The following is a 23,815-nucleotide window of genomic DNA, read 5'->3' as shown; positions in this document are numbered from 1 at the left end:
TTCCAGACTTGTAAAACCTTCAAGTTGCCCTCTGCTCTGCTTTGGATGGCAAGACCTGGACAGTCCACCTCACACCATCAGAGGCAGACACCAGGACACAGAGCCCAGCCACCTGCTGCCCGCTTCAAGGGAGCCGCCCATGAGCGCCCTCCTCGGAGGTGGCAGGCCACAGGGACCTGGTGGGGCCTGCCATCTTTCCCAGCTGTGCCTCGGCACCTGTGGGGATGTGGATGCAGAGGGGTGTCAACAAGAGCGGCCCAGCAGGCTTCATCCTGGTGGGATTCTCGGACCACCCTCGGCTGCAGAGGGTTCTATTTGTGACCATCTTGGCCTTGTACCTGCTCACCACCTTGGGGAACTCAGCCATCATCCTGGTGTCCCGCTTGGAGCCCCAACTGCACACACCCATGTACTTCTTCCTCTCCCACCTGTCCCTCCTGGACCTCAGCTTCAGCAGCAGTGTCTTGCCCCAGCTCCTGGTCAACTTGTGGGATCCCTTCAAAACCATCTCCTATGGCGGCTGCGTGGCTCAGCTGTATGTCTCTCTAGCGCTAGGGTCCACCGAGTGTGTCCTCCTGGCTGTCATGTCCTACGATCGCTACGTTGCCGTGTGCCGTCCCCTCCATTACACTGTCTTGATGCACCCCCGCCTCTGTCACTCCCTGGCGGCTGCCGCATGGCTCAGCGGACTGGCCACCACCCTAGTACAGTCCACCCTCACACTGCGCCTGCCCTTCTGTGGGCATCGCCACGTGGATCACTTCTTCTGTGAGGTCCCCGTGCTCATCAAGCTGGCCTGTGTGGACACCACCTTCAAGGAGGCTGAGCTCTTTGTGGCCAGCGTCCTGTTCCTGGTGCTGCCCCTGTCGCTCATCCTGGTGTCCTACGGCCACATCGCCCAGGCCATGCTGAGGATCAGGTCGGCTGCTGGCAGGAGGAAGGCCTTTGGGACCTGCTCCTCCCACCTGCTGGTGGTCACCATCTTCTATGGGACCATCATCTTCATGTACCTGCAGCCGGCCCGGAGCCGATCCAAGGACCAGGGCAAGTTTGTCTCCCTGTTCTACACGGTGGTGACTCCCGTGCTCAACACTCTGATTTACACTCTGAGGAATGAGGAGGTTAAAGGGGCACTGAAGAGGGTCCTAGAGAAGGTCCTGGGAGTAAGCTGTACATGATTGTCAAAAAGGTGTACATGCAACATGGTGAAGGGCATCTTTTTGTAAACACATTTATCATCTGAAAACAGAACACTTTTGTGTCATTTTCTGTCTAAATTCCCTGGAATTCATGCAGATTCCCAACTTGGCCGCCACTCAGTAGTAGTGCGGCGTGAACCCTCGGTGCCCTAGGCTCAGGGGACTTTCTGTGAAGTGCATTATTTGTGAAGCACTTATGAGACTCACTGTAAATCCGTGCTTTGCCAGACTGAGGTGAGCAGGGGCATGTTGGGGATGTCCAGGGCAGCCAGCCCCTTGGTGAAGACACAGCTTCTCTTTGTGCCTTCTCACAGTTGCAAAGGGATGCAGGGCCCATGTGCTTACCGGGATGCTGCTGAGATGGCTGCAGGGTAAAAGGGGTGTGTGTGGGTGTGTGGAGGTGTTGGTGAGCTGTCCTGTGACCAGTCCTTCACTGCCCCAGCAGCTCACCTGCTGAAGGCAGGGAAGAGATGGGAGAGGGTTGACACCGCACAGGGACCAGGACTTCCTTCCACGTGACAGACAGCGGGCAGCAGGGCCGCCTCTGGCTGGGCTTCAGATCTGATGAGCGTCAAGTTTCTAGGCGTCAAGTGAGACTGGCGTCTGCTTCCTAAGAAATACGCAGTTGTGTGCTCTTCTCTGGAGTCCACGGAGGTATGAACAGGGCACCCATGGCTGCTGGATGGCTACATTTCCATCACAAAACACAGCTTACATAATTTTAAGGTTTATCTTTCAGGGAAAAGCGTCATAAAAGTGATCCAATCATCTCCACTCACCACTGACCTTCGTTTCACATGGGTTCACTCTGAATGCCTGTGGTCTGGACCATTCTTGTTCTAGAAAGGAAGAATCTTGGATCTTGACCTTTGGAAAATTTGTGAGCTCCATGTTGCCTTTTCATTTCATTTTAGTGAAACAGGCATTAGGCCGTCCACGGCAGGAAAGAATGCTCACGTTTAAACCTCCCTCAAAATAAACCAACGGTTCAGCGAGACAAGCAAGAATGGGCGGGGAGCGTCCTGCACGGTGCTGACCATTGCAGGACAGGACCGAGGTCAAGGGAGGAGGGCCATTTATAGTCTCAGAGGTGAAAAGAGGAAGACTACACTGGCCCTGCGTGTGGGAGTTCTTGTCCCTCGACAGTTGGCTTAGCCACAGTGACGTGCAGGAACCTGGGAGCATCTTCTGGAACTAAACAAGATGTGGCTTGGCTGGAATAAAGGTTCAGAAGTGAGAGGAGCAGGAGAAACCTGGGTGGGAGGCACACGGCTGCCTCCCATTCAACTAGAACATGCAGGACGGTGCTTCTGGTCTAAAGGCTCTTGTGTAGTTTTACATCCCCGTTTGTACAACTGCCTGAATGTCCTTAGAGGGTTCCTCGGCATCCTTTCAGAGTCGAGTCACAAGCTCCATGGACTTAGGATCCATTTCTGGACCTTGGATTTCTTGCTTAAGTGTGTTTTGATTCCTTGATTTTTACTTTTTTTGTACATTATAGATTCTTGCTTTGTGGTTACTACGAGGCTTAGAAAACATCTGTTGATTATTACAAATTATTTTGAAATGATGGTAACTTAACCTAATCATAAATAAAAGAAAAAATAACAAAACAAGAAGGAAGAAGGGTTGTCCGTATCTTAGCCAGAGAGAAGCCACAGAGACCAGGGAGCAGGAGGCTCACTGTGCTTTCCCGGTTTGGGTTACTGGTGGATCACATGTACCCACTGCCATGTACCATTTTTGTATTTTTTTTGTGTGTGTGTCAGATCAGAAAAGAAAATTAGTTTAAAAAGAAAAAGAAAATATTAGAAAAATGCAATGCTATTTTTATTAGCTCAGAAACTATGTTAAAGGATGTATTTCCACTTTAAAGTAATGAGCCCCAGAGGTGTCTAAGGAAGAAGAGAGCCCTCTGCACCGGGAGAGGGTGTGACTCGTTGTTCCTGGGTGACTCCACAGGTCAGCAGTTCCTCAGTTTATTGCCAACAGGGACACCGGCACCCCCAGACCAATGGCTAGGTGAACGACACTTGCTTAAGGTTGCCAGGTAACCCTGAGGTTCCCCCTTCTCTTCACATCCTCATGACCACTCAGTAGCTCCCTGGGGTAGGGGGGAGATGCTCATGTAAGACACGAGCCTCAAACAGGGTTGTTTCAAAGCCACTCATCCCGTGGGTCAAGAGCTGGCTGGACACAAAATAAGGAAGCTAAGGAAATGTCATATGATGCAATTCCTGACAGAGCAGGAACTCCAACAAGTTCAAACCGCCTCACAGTCAGAGTTCCTTCTGGCAGGGTCATTGGAGTGTGCTCTGTCCCCAAAGGGTTGTGAAGGGTGACAACGAACCTTGGAGCTGCAGTCAGGGTTGGCTTGTCCTCTCAGTGCAGTGAGTGTGCCGATGGGTGAAGCTGGAGCACTGGCCGGTCTCAGCTCTGTATACTGAACTTGGACATGGGGCAACTTATTGCCATCCCCAAAGTTAGTGTCCCGCAGTTACTGTGATTGATTGGCATGTGAAGTGCATTTTATTCACAGAAACAACGTAGTTAGTAAGTAGAGATACAGAGGTAGAAGAGAGAAAGAGAGAGTCAGGCACCTGATCCCAATCGTTTCCACCCTATTGAACACATCACTGTTACAGTTCCCTTATAGAAGAGGGTGTGTGATTTTGGCCCAGGAGGGTGCACATGCTCAGCACCAGGACGAGAGGAAAGGCACCTTGAGGGCATCTCAGGAACCAACCAGGCTGCAGCCATCACAGGCTCAGACAAGTGGAAATGCAAGCCTGCTTCAGGACTGGCGGAGACTAGAGGCCCAGGGAACCCCAAGCCCAAGGTGACCCCATTTGGCCAACAAGCAGCTCCAAGGTCCTGCAGCTGTGGATTGGGCTGCCCAGCACTGCTCACATGGGTGTCTCCATGTGACACTCCTTCTGCAGGATGCAGGGTGCAGGACATGGTGGAGGCTTCACCAAGGGTTCAAAGCAAGGCCCAGGGGCCAGACAGGGTGTTGGGGGTTGGATTCCCCGCCAGTCACCCCTGACAGCGATGATGCACAGGGCTCTGAGGTGAGGTGAAGCTTCACTGAGACCCCAGGGAGGGAGAAGTACAGGCAGTGTGCACAGCAGTCCACCATCACGAGAATCAAGCCCTTGGGAGCTCATGTCTGAGCACAACGTGTCCAGAAGGATGGGCTTGTCCTGAGGATTTAATGTTCGCCCTGCTGGGTTTTGCTCTTGCTTTGATCTGAGCTCTCCTTTTTGTTCCCTTCTTTCTGCCTTTTGGAGTGGAAATGTTTACCCTGTAGCTGTCCCACTATTGAATCTCAGGAATAAATAACTCTCATTTTTATTTTTACAGGGCTGGTAGCTGAATCTTGGAGGAGACGGACGTGGACTTTGGGTCATGTAGCAGTTAAGATGTTGGTGCTCTGGGCTGAAATGCATGCATGGCATGTTGCGAGGGCCCTTGTGGGCCATGGTGGAATACTGTGACTGGACCTGAAATGTCCCCAAAGGCCTGGGCGCTGAAGGCTTGGCTCCCAGCACAGAGCTCCAGCCTGGGAGATGGGGCTGAGGGGAGGACTCTGGGTCACTGGGCTGTGCCCATGAAGCTGTGCATGGGGGCAGACTGGCTCGAAGGCACCCATCCTGGGTCATGGGGAACCCTAGCTGGGTTTCCCGCCTGGTTTCCCAGCAAACCCTAAGGAGACAAAGCCATTAGTCACATGTGGCCTTTACCACTGGACCCTGGCTCTAGGGGTGTGCCTGGCTCTTCATTATTATCCTAACAAACCAGGTCTATTCCAGCCAGGAGGAAGTCACTTTTGCCCTAACCCACTAATACTCCCCTCTTTCTGACCCAAATTGTGTGAATCCAACTGATCTTGCTGCCACCCAGGACCCATTTTGTGTCAGTAAGCCCCTGAGTAAGTCCTACCCTGTGCAAGCTGAGATCTCTCTGCCTCTCTTCATTTGGTCTCACAGCACTTGAAGCCAGTCATCATAAACCAGGACTGGGCGGTCCCAGAACAAGGGCACGGGCAGTGCCAGCCTCTCCTTTGTCTCTTTCTTTGGCTGCCAGGTGATGAGATCAACGGCTTTGCTCCATGTGCTCCCACCATGGTGGACACCACAGCCCAGAGCAGTTCCACCCCCAAGCATGGGCTGAAATATCCAAAACCTTGAGCAGAACCAAACCCGCTTTTCCATAGGCTGATGATCCCAGGTGTGTGTTGGAGTAACAGAAAGCTGAACACCACACCATGTGACAGAAAGACAAATAGAGGGTCGGAATGCTTTCAGCTAGACAGCTGGGGCAAAGACAATTATTCATTATGAGTTCCTTGTTTTCCAAGGGTGGTGCGTTTAATTGGCAGTCCTAACAGGTGTCAGGTGCCATGGGAATACAGAGAGAAGCATTGTCAAGTATTTGTGGACTATGTCTCCTGGGAAGGCTTAAGTCTCAGTAGATTGGTTCCGGATGGTGGGACCCCAAATCCCCACACTATGTTATGTGGTCACATCACCCACCCAACACAAAATGTCTCTAGTGGTGGTGGAGAACCCAGGGTGCAGTGTCTCAGAGGCTCAAAACAGGTGCTCAGAAATCAAGTACCAGAGGACAGTCAGCATTGGGGAGGGTTGGGATGGAAAGTGGCTGGGCTTGGGAAGAGAGTCTTTGGGAATCTGGGGAGGGGCAGCAAGGAGCTTCCTTCATTTGGTCTCAATGCAGCGTTTGGTGCTTTTCAAAACGAAAGACTGCAAATGTTCTCCACTGGAATTAAAAAACAAACCAGGGAGTCTTGCAGAATGTATGTTTCCCAATTTTATAACCAAACTACAAATTGCTTGGAGTTACAACATCTTAATTTGCTGCCTTGTGTAGAAACCTCTTTATGAAGTGAATTCTATTAAAATGTTTCTAAAATCTTTTAATTTTATATATTTATCTCTGATGTGCTATTAGACTCTTTTTTGCTGATGTTTAATTTAGAGACTTCTGTTTATTTAAAATGATAGTTTACTATTTTGTTTTCTTGTATTTTGCTAAATTAACTTTCTTAATTCATTTTATCTTGTTTAATAATAGTTTTAAACCTGAATATTCTTACATTGTGATGCTCAGGGGTTTGAAAATTGATAAATTCTAAAGATCACTGATTGAAATTTTGGCACTCCTAATTACCTTGCTTTTTGTTCCTGCTTTCAAGTCTTACTGCAATGTGTTATGGGATTAAACATTTCTACTCTGATGTAATCACATCTTCATTGAATTAATACCTAGTCAACGATGCAAACTGTCTATCATCAGTTTGGGCTTTGCATATTTTTATGAAAATATATCAATACCTACCATCAATGTGGACTGTCATGTTATTTCATAACTCAGATATGATGTGCTCATGTGGTGATAAAACATCTCTGTAATGACTTCCCTCCACCAACAGGAAGCACACTTTGCATCCACTTGGAGCCAAAGGTTAAAATGTAAATGATTGTAGGAAAAAGAAATTTAAGAAGGTAGAGAAAATAATCCACTTCCTAAAGATGGTTTTGGAGCTTGGTGGTGTCCAGAGTGCCTAAAGGAGTGGTGAAGCAAAGAATAAAAACCAGATCCAAGACCAACCCTCACCCCACCCCACATCCCCGTGCACGTGCACACACAGAAGAAAGAGGAATGAGCTGGGGTGGGGGCTCAAAGAAATCAATTCAGCTGCTAGTTTCAACAGTTGCCAAGTAGTTGCCTTCCACCGACAGCCCCCAGCTGACTGTTTGCTAATGCTGACCACATCTGGCACGAGACCACCACACACCCATATCATACTCTCTAGGGTGATGAAGAGTGTTTTTTCTCTCCCTCAGTTGCATAAAACCTTAAATTAAACCTCAGTGCTCTCTCTGGTTGGAGTTATCTGAGTTTTTCCATTTCTGTAAGGACAAAGGCATTGGTTTATGTTAGGCATAGCGGTCTGGGAGGAATGGGTGGCCTTGTATTTCCTAGAGCATGATTGTCTTTGCAGTGTTCTCTACTCCACAGAGCATCATCACCAGCTGAAAGGCAGGAGAATTTGCATTCCATAGGTTTCATGGTTGGGAAGCAGACCCAGGCCACTAGACCTGAGGACGGAGCTGCTAGGAACCCAACCTAAGATCGGTTTTTGCAAGGTGTGGGCCTGTCACTCACTTGAGACAGTCATCTTTCTCAGCTGAGCCTCAGCCTCAGGAGCAAACTGAGCATGTGGGGATGGTGAGGAGTGCTAGTGAGAATAAGCAGGCACTCCCTAGTACACCCATACTCACTAGTACACCCACACTCACTAGTACAGCAGCACAAACCAAGATAACAACAAAAAAAATAATTCTTTTTAGCTATACATGGACACAATATCTTTATTTTGTTTATTTATTTTTATGTGGTGCTAAGGATCAAAGCCACTGACTCACGTGTGCCATGCAAGTGCTCTGCCACTGAACCAGCCCCATCCCTTCATTTTAGTAATATTGTTAGTCTCTTGAGAAAAGATATTTGGGACATAAGATTTGGAAATCTATATGAAAATGATTAGTTGATGGAATTTCCGGTTGAATATAATCTAAATATATTGCTTGATATTTTTTGGCAGTTTCAATATTATTCTGATTCTTGACTTTATATTTGTCTTATTTTTCCTCTTTTAGAAGCTTTTTATCTCTGATCTAACATTTCAGTATGATATACATTTAAAATTTTTCAGTTATTCTGTTATATAGTTGTATATTTGTTTCTTTCAGTTCTTTTTTTAATATTTATTTTCTTTTTAGTTATATATGACAGTAAAATGTATTTTGACTTATTATACATATATGAAATGTAACTTTCCATTCTTATGGTTGTATAGAGTATATCCAATTCATTTTATTCTATTCCCCTCCCTTCCTTTCATTCCCATTTGCCAAATCAAATGAACTTCTGTTGTTTCCCTTGCCCCCTATTGTGTGATAGCACCCATAGAGCAGAGAACATTCAGCCTTTGGTTTTTAGGGATTGGCTCATTTCACTTAGCATGATAGTCTTCAGTTCCATCCACGTACCGACAAATGCCATGATTTTATACTTCTTTATGGTTGAGTAATTGTATATTTATACCACAATTTCTTTATCCATTCATCTGTTAAAGGCACGTAGGTGGGTTCCAGAGCATAGCTACTGTGAAATGAGCTGTTGTAACCGCTGATGTGGCCACATCACTCTAGCATGCTGATTTTACATTATTTGGGTATATGCCAAGGAGTGGGATTACTGGGTCAAATGGTGGTTCTATTCCAAGTTTTCAGAGAAATCTCCATATGCCAATTTGCAGTCCTACCAGGAATATATTAGTATACCTTTCTCCCTACATCCATGCCAATATTTGAATTACTTGTATTCTTGATAATTGCCATCCTGGCTGTCCTTCAGTTCTATGAATTCTTTTAAACATTATTTCTTTGATATTCCCCTCTTTGATTTTCCCTGGTCCCCCCTTCTGGAATGATTATAATTGAATATTAGGCTTATTTATTTATTTTCATATTTGCCATCTGTTTTCCATTTTCTTTGCCTTTTGTTCTATTTTTCAGGAGAATACTTCATTTTATCTTGATTTGTTTTTTCCTCCTGTTTTGATTGTCATCATTTTGATTTCAGTGTTTTGATCTTTAAACATTTCTTAACATCCTTTTGCTTTGTGTATGTGATATTATCTCTAATTTCAGCAATGAAGATAACAATAGACTTTTTTTAAGAGCTGTATGAAAATTAAGAGCAATCATACCAGTACATCACTTAGAAAAGTCCCTGGTACACAGAAAGCACTCAGTCATGTTAGCTATTTTTCCTTTAAGGATATCAGAGATCTTTTGAAGTTTTGTTCTGTGTCTGTATTTTCTGTTGTGGGTGTTTTGTCATCTTTGTTTTTGTCTTTCTTATTGGATGGAACCTTTTCTCAAGTGTCTAAGGGGTTCAATAAGTGAACAGTTTTTTAAAACCATGACACTAAGAAGGTTACCCAAAGCTCTCTAGTTGTGGTTTTGGTGGATTGCCCTGGAGTCTTCCCTAAAGGATGTTGAAGCCTTCACTCTTGGACAGTGTGATTTACGTGAATTCCCTATTCTGCGGGGAGAGCCCTCGACGTCAGTCATGTTTAAGTTCCCCCTCTTTGGATTTATTCACTTTTCCAGAAAAAAAATATTTTCCAATTACTTTCCTTGGGAGAAGGAGTTTAGATAATATGTATTATTGGAACCTATGTGGATAGTAGGTTATAGGTCTCACTCCAAAAACATTTTATTTATTTATTTCTTGGTGAGGTGCCTCATTCTTGTCCTATACCATACCTGACTCTGTTAAGTTGGAGCATGTTCCTTTCAGTTTCTTCAGAGACCAAAGTCTGATGTCTTGTAGAGATATTGCAAGGAGAGGCAGGTTCCTTGGAGATCAGACTACTTTACATACTTTCATATAAAAGTTTTAAGTCTTGTAAATACATGATTCATCTATGCATTTCATATTTCTAACTTCTAAGCTTTTAAGGCACTTTGGAGAAAATATACTAGCTTCTTTTAGGAACTCCCTTGGATTTCTGAAGCTGCTGAGGTAGTGACCTTTTTAAAAATTTTTCAGGGGCTGGAGATGTGGCTCAATTGGTAGCATGCTCACCTAGAGTGTGTGAGGCACTTGGTTTGGTTCTCAGCAACACATAAATGTGAAATAAAGATACAGTGTCCATCTAAAAACTAAAGAAATAAATATTTTTTTTCTTTTGTATTTCTGGGAATTGAAACCCAGGGGAGTTCTCCCACTGAGCTACATGCTCAGCCTTTTTTACATTTTATTTTGAGACGTGTCTCACAACATTTGAACTTGCAACTCTATTTTAGCTTTTCTGGTAAACTGAGCCTCCAAGCCCAGTTTAATGACTTTTTCTGAATCTGTTTTCTACCTTCCAAAAATAGGTAGTTATCACTTGACATTTGTCTTTTTTAATATTCTCTCTTGATGTTGTGGGTTTTTAAAAAAAAATTTAATATTTATTTTTGGTAAGTTTTTGGGAAGGGGCTGTTCTACATGTTTTAAAATCTAGTATGTATTTGCTTTCATCACTGTTAATTTTCCTTTTATTTTTTACTTCCTAGGATTCTTTGGATTTCCTATTTTTGTAATAGTTTTCTCATAAATCTATCACGTTCTTTGAGTTATCCCAAAAGGCTTTTAAAAAATGAATAAAAATAAATAAATAAAGATATTGTGTCTATCTACAACTTAAAAAAAAGAATCTGTCTTACCTCAGTTAGAATGGCTAACATCAAGAATATAAATAATAGCTGGACACTGTAGCATATGCCTGTAATCTCAGTGCCTTGAGAGGCTGTAGCAAAATCTATACATTAACTTCAATGGTGCTCTTTGTTAAATTTTACAAATCAAGAGCGTTAGTGATCCCTTCCTTTATTTCTCTGAAGCTATTTAAGTTTAAATTAAGCAAAAGTATATAAAATAAAAATTTTAGTTCCTAGGCTGGAGATGGAGCTCAATGGTAGAGCACTTACATGCCTAGCATGTGTGAGTCCTTGGGTTCAGTCCCGATACCATCAAAAGGAATGATAATAAAAATAATACTTAAGTTTCTGAGTATCACTAGTCACAATTTAAATACTCAGTAGCCATCTGTGGCTAGTGGCTGTCACATCGTGCCACATAAATCGAGCACATTCCCATTATTATAGAAAGTTGAATTGGCAGTACTATTCTAGAATTTTAATATTTTCTTTAAATATATCTTTTGTCCTTGATGAAATTAAAATCACTGTATTCATTTGTTATTCATCACTACTATAAAGTATATTAAGTGTCTAATGATAATAAATGACATTATATGAAAAGGATATTGTACAGAAATGTGGACAGGCCACATGTGCAATGAAGAGTTGTTGTTGCCTCCAGGTTGGTCTTTTGCTTTGTGAGGTTGAAAACTTTTATTTTATTATTTTGTCTTAACCATTTCAGATTCTGAGGGAATTGAGTCTTATTAACTAAGCTTATAAGAGATTAAATGCTAGTTTTAATATTTGTGGGGCTTTTGCCCTTTTTGTGACTAGAATATTTATAACCTATATCCAAGTACTACTGTAGAGAACCTGGGAAGTCAAATTAATCAAAAATTTGATATTAGAGTGAAGAGAGAGCCAATAAAATGGAAGAAAATATTTGCCAGCTCCTTCAACAGAGGATTAATATCCATATAAAAAACTCAAAATATATAAAGAACTTAAAAAACTTAGCACCTAAAAAACAAATAGCCCAATCAATGGATCAGCAAATGAACAGACACTTCTCAAAAGAGGTACAGATGTCCAATAATTACATGGAAAAATGTGCATCTATATCTGTCAGGGAAATGCAAATCAAAACTACATTAAGGTTTCATCTTGCTGGAGCTGGGGTTGTGGCTCAGTGGTAGAGCGCTCACCTAGCATGCATTAGGCATTTGGGTTTGATTCTCAGCACCACATAAGAATAAAATAAAAGTATTGTGTTCACCTACAACTAAATATATATATATATATAAACAACAAGAAGAAGATTATATCTCCAGACTGCGGTTATGGTCCAATCGTAGAACACTTGCCTAGCATATATGAGGCACTTCAATGTTCAGGACCACATAAAAATAAATAAATAAAGATATTGTGTCTATCTACAACTAAAAAAAAAAAAAAAAAGATTCCATCTTACCCCAGTCAGCATGGCTAGCATCAAGAATATAAAAAATAGCTGGACACTGTGGCATATGCCTGTAATCTCAGTGACTTGAGAGGCTGAGGCAGAAGGATCACAAATTTGAGGCCAGCCTCAGCAACTTACTGAGTACTGGTCTCAAAATAAATAAAAAGGATAGGGGATGTAGCTCAATGGTAAAGTGCCCCTGTGTCCAATCCCCAGTACAAACACAAAAACAAACAAAAAATAATTGCTGGTATGGACCTGTGAGAAGAGAAACTCTTATACACTTTTGATGGGAATGTAAACTAGTACAGCCACTGTGGTAATCAGTGAGGAGTTTCCTCAAAACCTAAAAAATAGAAATATCATATGATCTAACTGTACTACTCCTGGGTATATACCTGAAGGATACCTGCATACCTATGTTTATTGCAGCACATATCATATTAACTGTTGTGTGCTATCAGCCTAGGTGCCTGTTGATGAATGAATAAAGAAAATGGAGGCGATATACACAATGGAGTATTATTCAACTATAGAGAAAAATGAAATTGTGATCTGTAGGCAAATGGATAGAACTGGAGAAAAACATGGTATAAGAAATAAGCTAGACTCAGACAAATATCACATGTATTGCCATGTGTGATTTAGAGGGAAAAAGATAAAGTAGAAGGGAGACTATTAATAAAAAGGGCATCATCGGGGGAAGGATTGAAGGGAGAGTGGTGGAGAAAGGGCAATTATGAATATACATGTGTAAACATACCACAATGAAACTTGTTATTCTGTATAATTAATATGCACTGATAAAAATTTGGTTTTGGATTGGGCCTGTGCAGTGACCCCAAACCTCATGTCTTCCAGTTTAATTGCATCTCCTTTGCTTGAATTGTATTAAATATACATGGAAAATTCTTGTAATTCATGTCAATCTTTATATTCTCCATGCAGAATCCCACCCTTGTATTCTACATCAGTGCTTTGAAAAATAGGTTGTTATACAATTTAGGCCTCAAAATACGTGGCTATCATACCTGAACTTGAGTTTTCCAAGTTTCTGTTAGTGAGGTACTTAACAGACTACATTTAGCATAGAGAACTATAATAACTATTGAGCTACCTCATGTTGCTTTCATTGTTATTGTTGGAAGGTGACCATCTAAACTGTAGATAAGAGGAACGGTGCTGGTTATATGAACTGGTTTTATGTCCTGCTATTTTGCTAAATTATTGTATTTAAATTTTTCTAATTTCCTGAGTATTCTAAGTATACATTCTATTTCTAAAAATTAATACATTCCCCTTTTGTTAAATTATTATTTTCCTATTCAATAGTTCAAACATAGTGTTGTATAATCATTTTTATTAGTATGTTAATGGAGTTTGGTTTATCTTTAGGTCTCCTACCTTAAGTTAATTGATACCAGTTTTGAGCATCTAAAGTCCCCCAAATGGCAATCCCAGAAGGTTAAGTTTCTGAATTTCGAAATACTGAAAGTTGAAATTCCCAAAACCACAGTTCCCATTGTGGATACACGGGGGTAGGGAGGTATTTATATGAGAATAGTAGAAATTTGATGATAGGTAAGAAAGGGATTGGTGCTTTTACAGTTGTATATGAGATAGCTGTATAATGATATATAGAATGAATATTGGAAACCCAGTGAAACATTATTTTGGGTGTATCTGTGAGGGTATTTCCAGTGGAGATTAGTAAGAGATTCTTGAGTGGACTAGAATCAGAAGATCCAGAAGCATAGCACACTGGATGGGACAATTTAATAGGGACTTCCTTTCATGTATAAATGAATTGTAGAAGATTTTTTTTAAAGAGAGCAGTACTAGTTAGAAAATGAGCATGAATGGATTTTTTGAGGAACACCATGTGCCCTAAAAGAAAAAAGAAGCTAATTATTATGATGTAAGACTTCAAAATATAATTAAAGATTGCCAGATCTTATAGACTCCTCTTGCAGTTGCCAATTCTCTATTCTTGTGATACATTTTTTTTCACATGTCAGATTTTCTTTATAGTTTTTTTAATTGAAATGCATTTTAAAATAATTTGCTATGGTGGGTATTTCATCTAGTATAATTTCTAATACGGGAGGTATAAATTGTGTAAAGAATTTTTTGAGTTCTAATTTGTTGTATGCATTTTCACAACATTGACTGTATGGGAGCATGGAATGTGTAAAAATGTAAAAAATTCCTCAGTAAATGAAGAGGTGTTCTTTTTTGTACATCTGTGTTTATGAAAGATTAACTCTGTCAGTATCTCCACTGTTTAGGTCATGACCTCTTGAGGGTCTTGATTAATTTAATCAAGAAACTTAGATTATTCATCTTTGTATTTCATACAACCATTGTTCTAACTCTGGGTACACAGAATTACCAGTTATAATGATATGCATTTGTACATTTACCTTGTTAATCTATTTGAGTAGTCTGTATGCTCATAATTTATTATCTGTGCAGTTGTTTGTAGTATATTTGAGTGTTCTTGCAAAGATATATATTATTGCCTATTATAATTTGTAAAATGAAGTAATCTGACATGTTTTGTTTCTTGAATCCCATTATGAAAATGTAAATGCTGTTTTAAGAAAATTTTAAACTGTTTTTTTCCAGAATTATATTTTTGGAGTTTTGGTCTTTCAGGATCTCAGCATTTAGGATTATGTCATTCCAGATTGTGTGTTCAGGATCGTAACCCAAACCCATAGGTAGGATATAAACAGATGTTTTGAATAACAAACTGTGCTAGATCCTTTTGAATACATTATAGTAATTAGTTTAATCTTTGTAGTAACATTGTGAGTTTGTGAGCATTATTCCATTTTTACTAATAAGGAAATGAAAGTGTAACAAGGTTAAATAATTTACCATTATTAAATGGCAAAGGAAGATTAAAAGTGACTAGATGTTGAGTTGACTTTTTTTGAATTTGATTTCTACTTTGTATCACTATTGTGAAGAACAGAAAAGATTTATATTCATAATATAGGTATATGAAATTGCTTTGTAAGAGTGCAGAAGATAGATGTTATCATTGCCTCTTGTTAGTATATTTCAGTATAATTTATATTAGGTATTTGGTCTGTGAAAATGGCAAAAGTGACTTTGGAAAAAAAAATACAGTAGAATGTGTTATTTGTATTTAAAAAAGTAAACTCACATACTTAAAATAATAAAGTTTATAGTATTGGTTTTATTTTAGGAATTAAAGCTTTCTTCAAATGTTTCTTGCAAAAACAAATACAGTTTATATCTAATAGATGGGCAAAGATATATGGAATTATATTTGAGTTGGCAGACATTTATCTAGTTTAATGAACTTGATAAGGAAAAGAGAGTGCTGGGTGTGTGGCTCAGTAGTAGAGCACTTGCCTAGCATGTTAAGGTTCTGGGTTCAATCCCTGAAATCTTCTCTTCAAATCTAGCAGAAGTACTTTCTGAAGAGATAAGAGATAAAGGATGATTACATGAAAAATCATAAAAAGTTTCAATCAGAATCCATGAAACAGTGACAGCACGAACAATAGTTAAAATATCAAGTAATTGTATGTTCTAAAATATTAAACACAGTATTAATGTAGTAGTTTTAATAACTTTTAAGTTTGAAAGCACTGGGGAAAAGATTATAGGCCACTTTATGAAAATAAATACAAATAGCACATAACAGGTGAGTTCAAGGCTTCTTATCCATTAAATACGTGGCAAGGATTTAAACTAGGTTTAATTGGCTATACCTGCACTGCCTCTCAAAAGGTTTCTCGGGGCTGAGAGAGCAGCTCAGTTGCACATGATTCCGGGATTCTTTTTTAAGAGGGAGGGAGGGAGAGAGAGAGAGAGAGAGAGAGAGAGAGAGAGAGAGAGAGAGAGAGAGAGAATTTTTTAATATTTATTTTCAGGTTTTCAGTGGACACAACTTCTTTATTTTATTTTTATGTGGTGCTGAGGATCGAACCCAGCACCCGGTGCATGCCAGGCAAGCATGTTATCGCTTGAGCCACATCTCCAGTCCAATTCCAGGATTCTTACAATCAGCTTTCCTTAATTTCTTAAACTTTTGATTATACCAGATATGATCTTTTGAGAGAAAAATTAATCTTTACAATTCAAAATAACTTCAGGTTTGGTGAAATAATCATGGCCATGCTCATAGCATTCAGATACATGATCACAGCCTCTTTGCTTTTTGTTGACCTGTTATTTCCATTTTTTTCTTCTTACTTTTCTTTGTATAACTATTTATTGGTAATGAGATTGTTTTAAAGAATGCTGTTTTTATTCCTCTTGTTACTGTCAAGAGTGAATATTTCATAATCATCTCTCTCTCTCTCTCTCATCAGTCTGTAAGTTTCTTTCTCTCTCTCTCTCTCTCTCTCTCTCTCTCTCTCTCTCTCTCACACACACACACACACACACATTTTTTTTATTTTTGAATTCTCCAACTTTTTCTGAGTCCTAATGTCTTTTTTTTTAAATTTGGTGCTGATTTTCAAAATCAGTGCCTCACACATGCTAGGCAAGCACTCGACCACATAGCTACAACCCCAGCCCAGCCCAACTGTCTTGATCTGAGAATTTTAGTATGTTGGCCTGGAAAATTCTGCCATCATAAGTCATATTCTAAGCCTTGTATACAACAACATAGATTATTTCAGAAGGAGAATTTTAAGACATCCTTTTTTGGGGTGGGGGGCAGCTATGGTGGATACCAGGGATTGAACCCAGGGCCACTGGGCCACTGAGCCACATCCCTAGCCCTATTTTGAATTTTTATTTATAGACAGGGTCTCACTGAGTTGCTTAGTGCCTCACTGTTGCTGAGGCTAGCTTTGAACTCAGGATCTTCCTGAATTTTAAGACATTCTTTTAGAAAATTTGCTTATAAAATGTGATACATAATGTATTACAAAAATAAAGAAAAAAGCCTGTGATCAGAATCAGAAGGCTAATTATACATTTAATAACATCAAAGAAAAACAAATGTGAGATAATTTATGCACTTGTCATATTTTTTCCTATAATTTAGAAGATGACAATCCATGCTTATCTGTATCACTACCTTCCATCTTTCTTAAATACAGCATTGATAGTTTTTTATTTCCTGGGTTTCATCATCATGATAATGAAAGATTGTTTATTAGTCACTCCCACATATATAGTTAAGTCCTATACAGAATACTGCAAAATGTACAGATGTACACACACATATACACACATACACACATATGATATCAATTAATTTATAGGATGGTATCTGTATTTATATAATTATTTAAAGATGGTATTTTACTACATTGCCCTGGCTGGACTAGAACTCCTGGGCTGAAAGAGTTTTTCTGCCTCAGTCCTCTTAGTAGCTGGGAGTGATACATCCTGCGCCTGGCATGTGGGATGGTTGCTAATTACTAGTTCAGTCTCTTAATCCTTGTTAACATTTCACAAAATATAGTTTGTGTTCCATAAACATGAATTTCTTCCTTAATCTCATCTAATTTTCTGACCTTTATCATTAGATAAAAGACTTTAATTTATTGCCTTGACTGGAGGAAAATAAGAAACCCAAACAGAATTAATCCAAATGTTTAGATTTTTATAGTTATTTTATTAATATAGATTATTAAAGCAATTATATCTTTATACACCAAGGATAGCATATTGTTTTACTGTGACAGGGGGCAACTGGTTGCTTATATTCTTCAGAGAAAATAGAAACAAAGATTTTGCCTATATATGAAACAAAAAATGACTTAAATATCTTCATTCAAGGGATTAGGCATTATAATTTTTTTAAAGAAATTGTTTTCAGTCTGATTTTATTTATCATTTTGCTTTTTCCTGGATATTTAATATTTATGGTTTTCATGTTCTAAAACTTTTTTTCTTATTTTATATTAGTAGAAGAAGCTGTAATTCACATTTTATGGTCACCTACATAGTAGACAAATGAACTAAGAATTTGAAAAAAAATTCAAATCTTTAAATGTGGGAAAAACGCTTTCTAGCTTATAGTACTCATTTTTTATATTTTATACACTCTTGTCTTAGTTTCTCCATTTAGTGCAATGAAAATTTTATCTTTTAAAATAAATATTGTACATATTCAATGTTATTTTAAATTCAAATAACATTGAATATTTACAACATTGCAAGATAGTATGTTTGGGGACAGAATAGTGTATTTGTTTATGAATCTACTGAGCATAACTGCTGTATAATCTAGTACATAAAGTGCAAGAATTCTGGTTTTGTATCCTCAATATAAGCCAAGTTGGAAGAACTTAGTATGAATTTAATGAATTCTTATTGAATGTATAAATGAAGATTTATGCCCGTAGGGGATTTATAATATGGTTGGAGATGAAATGAACCATAAACACTTGGAAAATTAAATGAAAGCAAGAAAATAATTACATAATAATCCTGGTTAATGAGATTAATTATATAAAGTGTTTAACAGAGTGCCTAATACATAGCAAATACTTTGAAGTGTTTATTTTCTTCTCTTTTGACTAAACACTAAAATTTCCATAAAATGATATTTACATGTAGAGATTTGTTTTGTTTTAAGTGATAATAAATGCTTTTGAGTTTCAGAGAGATTACTATGAGCTGAGTGGGCTCAAATTTGAATATTGGTAGGATATGAAAAGAAAAGGTGTTTGGGGAGGTTAGCAGGAAAAGGGAAAGGCAAACAGCAAGGCTTGGACCTGGAAAAGCTCAGTTCTATCTGAAGGTTCATTGCTTCAGTTGAAGCACAGAGTGTGCAAGTAGGGATTATGAAAGGTGAAGCTAGGAAGAGTAGTTTGGGACAGATTGTGGATATCCTTATTCTGCTGGGAAGAGGCTTGGTGCCACAGTCTGGCTGGGCACAAATAACCGAGCCACCACAAAGCCTTGTAGATTCAAACAGCCACTCTTTATTCCCCAACTGTCACGGCACTGCACACACCACAGGGGAACCCACTCCCTCCACCGGTCTCTGTCCAATCTCCCAGAACCTCTCCCCCAAGAACTCTTGGGAACTCCAAAGTATCAGGCGCCTGAGGCAGCAAGAGCTGCCCCATTGCCTGACAGTAAAGGTCAAATATGCAATTCAATCAATCCAGCATCACAGCAATTATATACAGCTTAACTCAAATCATCATCTCAATGGTTCACTGGCATCACCTTTCTACCATTCCCTCTGGCAAATGCCAGGTGTCATTCTGACTGGGACGTGTCTCTCAACAGGCTGGACTTTATATGATATCTGAGATTTGTAGGTTTGTACATAGAGAATGAATGCTTTAAATATAGAAAAGTAGGCCCCTTGAAGAATGCTACTTTAAGGATTAATGTACATATCAAAAGAATTTTATTGGTTTTAAATGTGTTTAGAACCCTTTTGGAGCCATAAACAACATCATACATTATAGAAGACTTGCCATTTGCATGGCATGCTTTCTGAGACCATTTCAAATCCTCAGATTTTAACATTGTAAGATTTTTGTTCAAATCTTTACTTGCTCTGAATGTATTTTTATTGAGTCTTATGTTTCTTGTATATACTACTATTCTACATGTTAATACTCTTTTCAACTTTAGTGAATGTTTTATTTTACTTTATGAATTATTTTTGCTCAGGTTGAAATATTTGGTGAATCAGTTCAATGATTTTTTTTTTTAATCTCAAACATTTGGTGGACTTGTTCACATTCATAGCTAAAAGTTATTGCCAAATTTGATAATACGTTCCTTTTCAGGTTAAGAGCTATCATTTTCTTAGTCTTTACATTTTCCCTTGTGTAAGGGTCTGGCGGAACATCGGAGAAAGAGACCACACAAGATACTGGCTCCATGCAATTGGCAAAAGGGGATTTTATTGGGGATCCATTCCAGCGCGCTGGGACTCTGTGCTCACTCAAGAAGGGAGAGCAGCCCAGAGCCCAGAGCAGAGGTCAAGCGGAGCTTAAGTACACTTTTTGGAGAGGGTGGGGGGCTTTGCATACATCAGAACAAATCATCATGAGGCGTGGGAAAATTGAACAACAACTCTGAGTCAGGATTAGTACATACATTGGCGGGAACAATCTGGGCAGGGGTGATTGGTCATTTCTAAGCGGGGTACAAATTTAAACTGATTGGTTTTGGAGCTTAAATGCTTATGTGACATGCTATCTAGAGCCCTTAGCTATTAAACAACCAGGGAATCAATGGAGATATTTACTGGGCAGTTCCCGCATTGTCCTAACAACTCACAGAGATTACAGGTTCTGGGGGTAGCAGAGGAATTTTAACAATACCTAGTCTTTACTTTTTTAGCCCAGGCCTTGCCATTTAGAAGCTTTACAATGCCTAGTCTTTTACACTTTAACTCAGACTTTTGCAGCTTAGAATCAGCTTAGAAGTTTTACCTTTACACTTGTTCCAATATTTTATTAACAGTTTGGCTTTCTTTGGTGGTGATGAGGAAGACATTCTTTATGAAGAAACAGTGTGGGGGCTGGAGTTGTGGCCCACTGGTAGAGTGCTTGTCTAGCATGTGCAAGCACTGGGTTTGATCATCAGCACCACATAAAGATAAATAAATAAAATAAAGATAGTGTGTCAAACTACAACTAAAAAATAAATATTAAAAAAACAAAACTCAGGGTTTTAAAAAATAACATTTTTTATTAGTTGCTCAAGACAATACAATGATGTTGACATATCATACATTTGATTCAAATAGGGTATGAATTCTCATTTTTCCACGTGTACAAATTGCAGGAGCACATTGGTTATACATCCATATGTATACATACAGCAATCCTAGTGTCAGTTGTATTCTGCTGCCCTCCCTATCCACCCCCTCCCAGTTCCTCCCTCCCATCACCTCTCTCTACCCATTCTACTGTGACATGTATCATATGTTATTTGTACTCATGGTGTATATGACATGTTACATCTACTGGACTGTGAACTGTTTTATTTCTATTTTTAGTCTTTTAATCCCAGTGCCAGTAACTGTGGCTAGTACAGAGTAGGTGCTCAATTAATATTGTGAGTTGAATGAATGTGAGTATTTGACTGTATCATTTGAATTATCATTTATTAGAAGACTGTACTATCTTATCTTAGCTTTTCTTGTGGACTGGTCATGTACCCTAACTAGATTGGAAATGTGTTATGAGTAGGAACTTGATTTTGTCTTTCCTAAATTCTTCTTTATAACACTTTGGGCTGTAGTGGGTAATAGGTATTCTCAAACATGTGATTGAACTGAAATATGTTGGTAGTTTTTATTTCCTTATCAGGAGATTCCTAAAAACACAGTCATTAATAAGAAATTTGGAAGAGATTCAAGAAGCCAGTATATATACTAGTCTGCCAGCTTGTGGGGTTGTGTAAGACTCCATACTTTCATGGAGTAAAGAGTTGTGGTTCTGGGTCCTTGCTTTTGAGTGGCCTACTTGCTTTATTTTGGTCTTCTACCTGTGTCACAGATGATGTAAGTCAGTGGTTCTTCCAATGTGTTCTCAGATTAGAACATCACCTAGGTACTTGCTAAAAATGCAGATTTTCCTGCCCCCTCCAGATATACTAAATCAGAAACTCTGAGGGTTGAGCCCAACCTGTGTTTTAATTAGTTCTCTAGGTAATTTTGAAGGTGAAGTTTGATGTCACCATGTGATTTAACTATCTTTAAGAGAGAGAGCTAAAGGCAATGCTTATGTGCTAAAGAAAACCCAACTAGCAGCCTAGATTAAAGAGCATAAGTAATTTAAAGGTTTTTAGAGGAAGTTAGGTGTAGTTTACAAGAAAGCATTAAGATGTAAAGCAGGGGCTGGGATTGTGGCTCAGTGGTAGTGTGCTTGTCTAGCACATGTGAGGCACTGGGTTTGATCCTCAGCACCACATAAAATAAATAAAGGTATTATGTTCTTGTATAACTAAAAATATATATTAAGAAAGATGTAAAGTAAATTATTGAAACTTCATTGTATGCTATATTTTAGCTTAAGTAAACCATATTATGGATTTTTCAAGTATTTCTCTTTTTATGTGTGATTTTGTGTCCAAATTGAAAGATGAGAACTTTAGTTAAGTTTTCTGTACGTTATTTTGGATTTTTATAGGAGTAAATGTTCTTTTTCTCCCATAGCAGATGACTGAGAAGCAACTGAAAAGTATTCAACACTTTGTGTGTTTTCTTTTTGAGTATGCTTTTTTCAGTGATGTAATTGATTTTGAATTCGAATCTTTTTAAAAAATATTTTTATTTGTTCTAATTAGTTATATATGACAGCTGAATGCTTTTCAACTCATTGTACACAAATGGAGTAAAGCTCCTATTTTCTCTGGCTGTACACGATGTAGAGTCACACTGTTCATGTAATCATACATGTACATAGGGTAATAATGTCCCTCTCCTTCCAACATCCTTCCCATCCCATACTCCCTCCACTTCCCTACTTCCCCTCTACCCAATCCAAAGTTCCTCCATTCTTCCCTACCCACCAACTTCATTATAAATCATCATCTGCATAACAGAAAACATTTGACCTTTGGTTTTTAGGGATTGGCTTATTTTGCCTAGCATGATATTCTCCAACTCCATACATTAATCCACAAATGCCATAATTTCATTCTCCTTTAAGGCTGAGTAATATTCCATTATGTATTCAAACCACATTTTCTTTATCCATTCATCAGTTGAATGGCACTGAGGTTTGTTCCATAGGTTGGCTGTTGTGAGTTGAGCTGCTATAATCATTGATGTGGCTCTTTCACTGTAGTATCCTGATTTTTAGTCCTTTGGGTTTTGATATAAATTAATTCAAATGCTTTTTAATTTTAGAGTACAAGGTAGTTAAAATTGTGTCAAGTACATTTAAAATAGTTTAGTTTATTAGATACAATGCATGCAGATAAGCCTGCTTATGTATGGAAGATTTCTATTCCTTTTACAAGTTGAGTATCCCTTATCTGAATACTTGGGAACAAAAATATTTCAAATTTCAAAATTTTTTGATTATGGAATATCTTCATAGACTTTACTGGTTGAACTGTTCTAATAGGAAAATCCAAAGTCCAAGATGTAATATGGAGTGCAAAAGGTTTCAGATTTTTGAGCATTTTGAATTTCATATTTTTGGATTAGGGATGCTCAACCTATATATGTATATATATATATATATATATATATATATATATATATATATATTCTTTTGACAAATAAGAATTTTTTAAAAATAGATCTGGCATGATGGTGCACACTTATAATCCTGGTGTGGGAAGCTGAGGAAAGAGGATGGCAAGTTTGAAGTCACCCTTAGCAACTTAGTGGTGCTATAAGCAACCTAAGTGAAACTCTGTCTCAAAATTTTCTTTAAAAAGGGCTTGGGATGTGGCTCAGTGGTTTAGTGTCTTTGGGCACAATCCCCAGTACCAAAAATAAAAAAATAAATAAATAAAAATCAGTTTCTTATTTACCATGTAGACTAAATGGTAAAATACCTACATAATATTATTTTGTCTTTTTTTCTAGTGGTTGGGAAATGGAAGATCTAATCTTAGATATACTACGTTAAAAAAAAATTATAAAGCATCCCAGAAGTTGTTTTTTCAAATATTTATTTAGTTGTAAATGAACACACAGTATTTTATTTATTTTTATGTGGTGCTAAGGATTGAACCCAGTGCCTCACACATGAGAGGCAAGCACTTTATCACTGAGCTACAGCCTCAGCCCCTATCCCGGAAGTTTAACACTTAATATGTAAAAAAATAATTTCAGAGATTTCTTTTCAAAATATATTATTATCATTAGCTGTAATCGTACACATAAATGACAATCTGATGAATTGTGCCTGCTTTTTATTTAAACTCTGGAA

At 38.8% G+C, this 23,815-nt stretch overlaps 1 protein-coding gene across 1 annotated transcript; it reads left to right on the top strand.

The window, feature by feature from the left end:
* The first annotated feature begins 224 nt into the window (after positions 1 to 224).
* Positions 225 to 1,178, top strand: LOC144252314 (olfactory receptor 2G2-like). Its single transcript, XM_077794721.1, has one exon. The coding sequence runs from the start codon at positions 225 to 227 to the stop codon at positions 1,176 to 1,178; it is 954 nt and encodes a 317-aa protein (XP_077650847.1).
* Positions 1,179 to 23,815: the final 22,637 nt, after the last annotated feature.

Source organism: Urocitellus parryii, unplaced genomic scaffold, assembly GCF_045843805.1.
Source record: "Urocitellus parryii isolate mUroPar1 unplaced genomic scaffold, mUroPar1.hap1 Scaffold_40, whole genome shotgun sequence".
Lineage (NCBI taxonomy): Eukaryota > Metazoa > Chordata > Mammalia > Rodentia > Sciuridae > Urocitellus > Urocitellus parryii.
Note: the sequence above shows the minus strand (reverse complement) of the source record. Positions and strands in the feature narration are given on the sequence as shown.

Excerpts from the sequence above, each read along its gene's own strand:
- LOC144252314 (XM_077794721.1), top strand. The coding sequence starts at position 225 with ATGTGGATGCAGAGGGGTGTCAACAAGAGCGGCCCAGCAGGCTTCATC.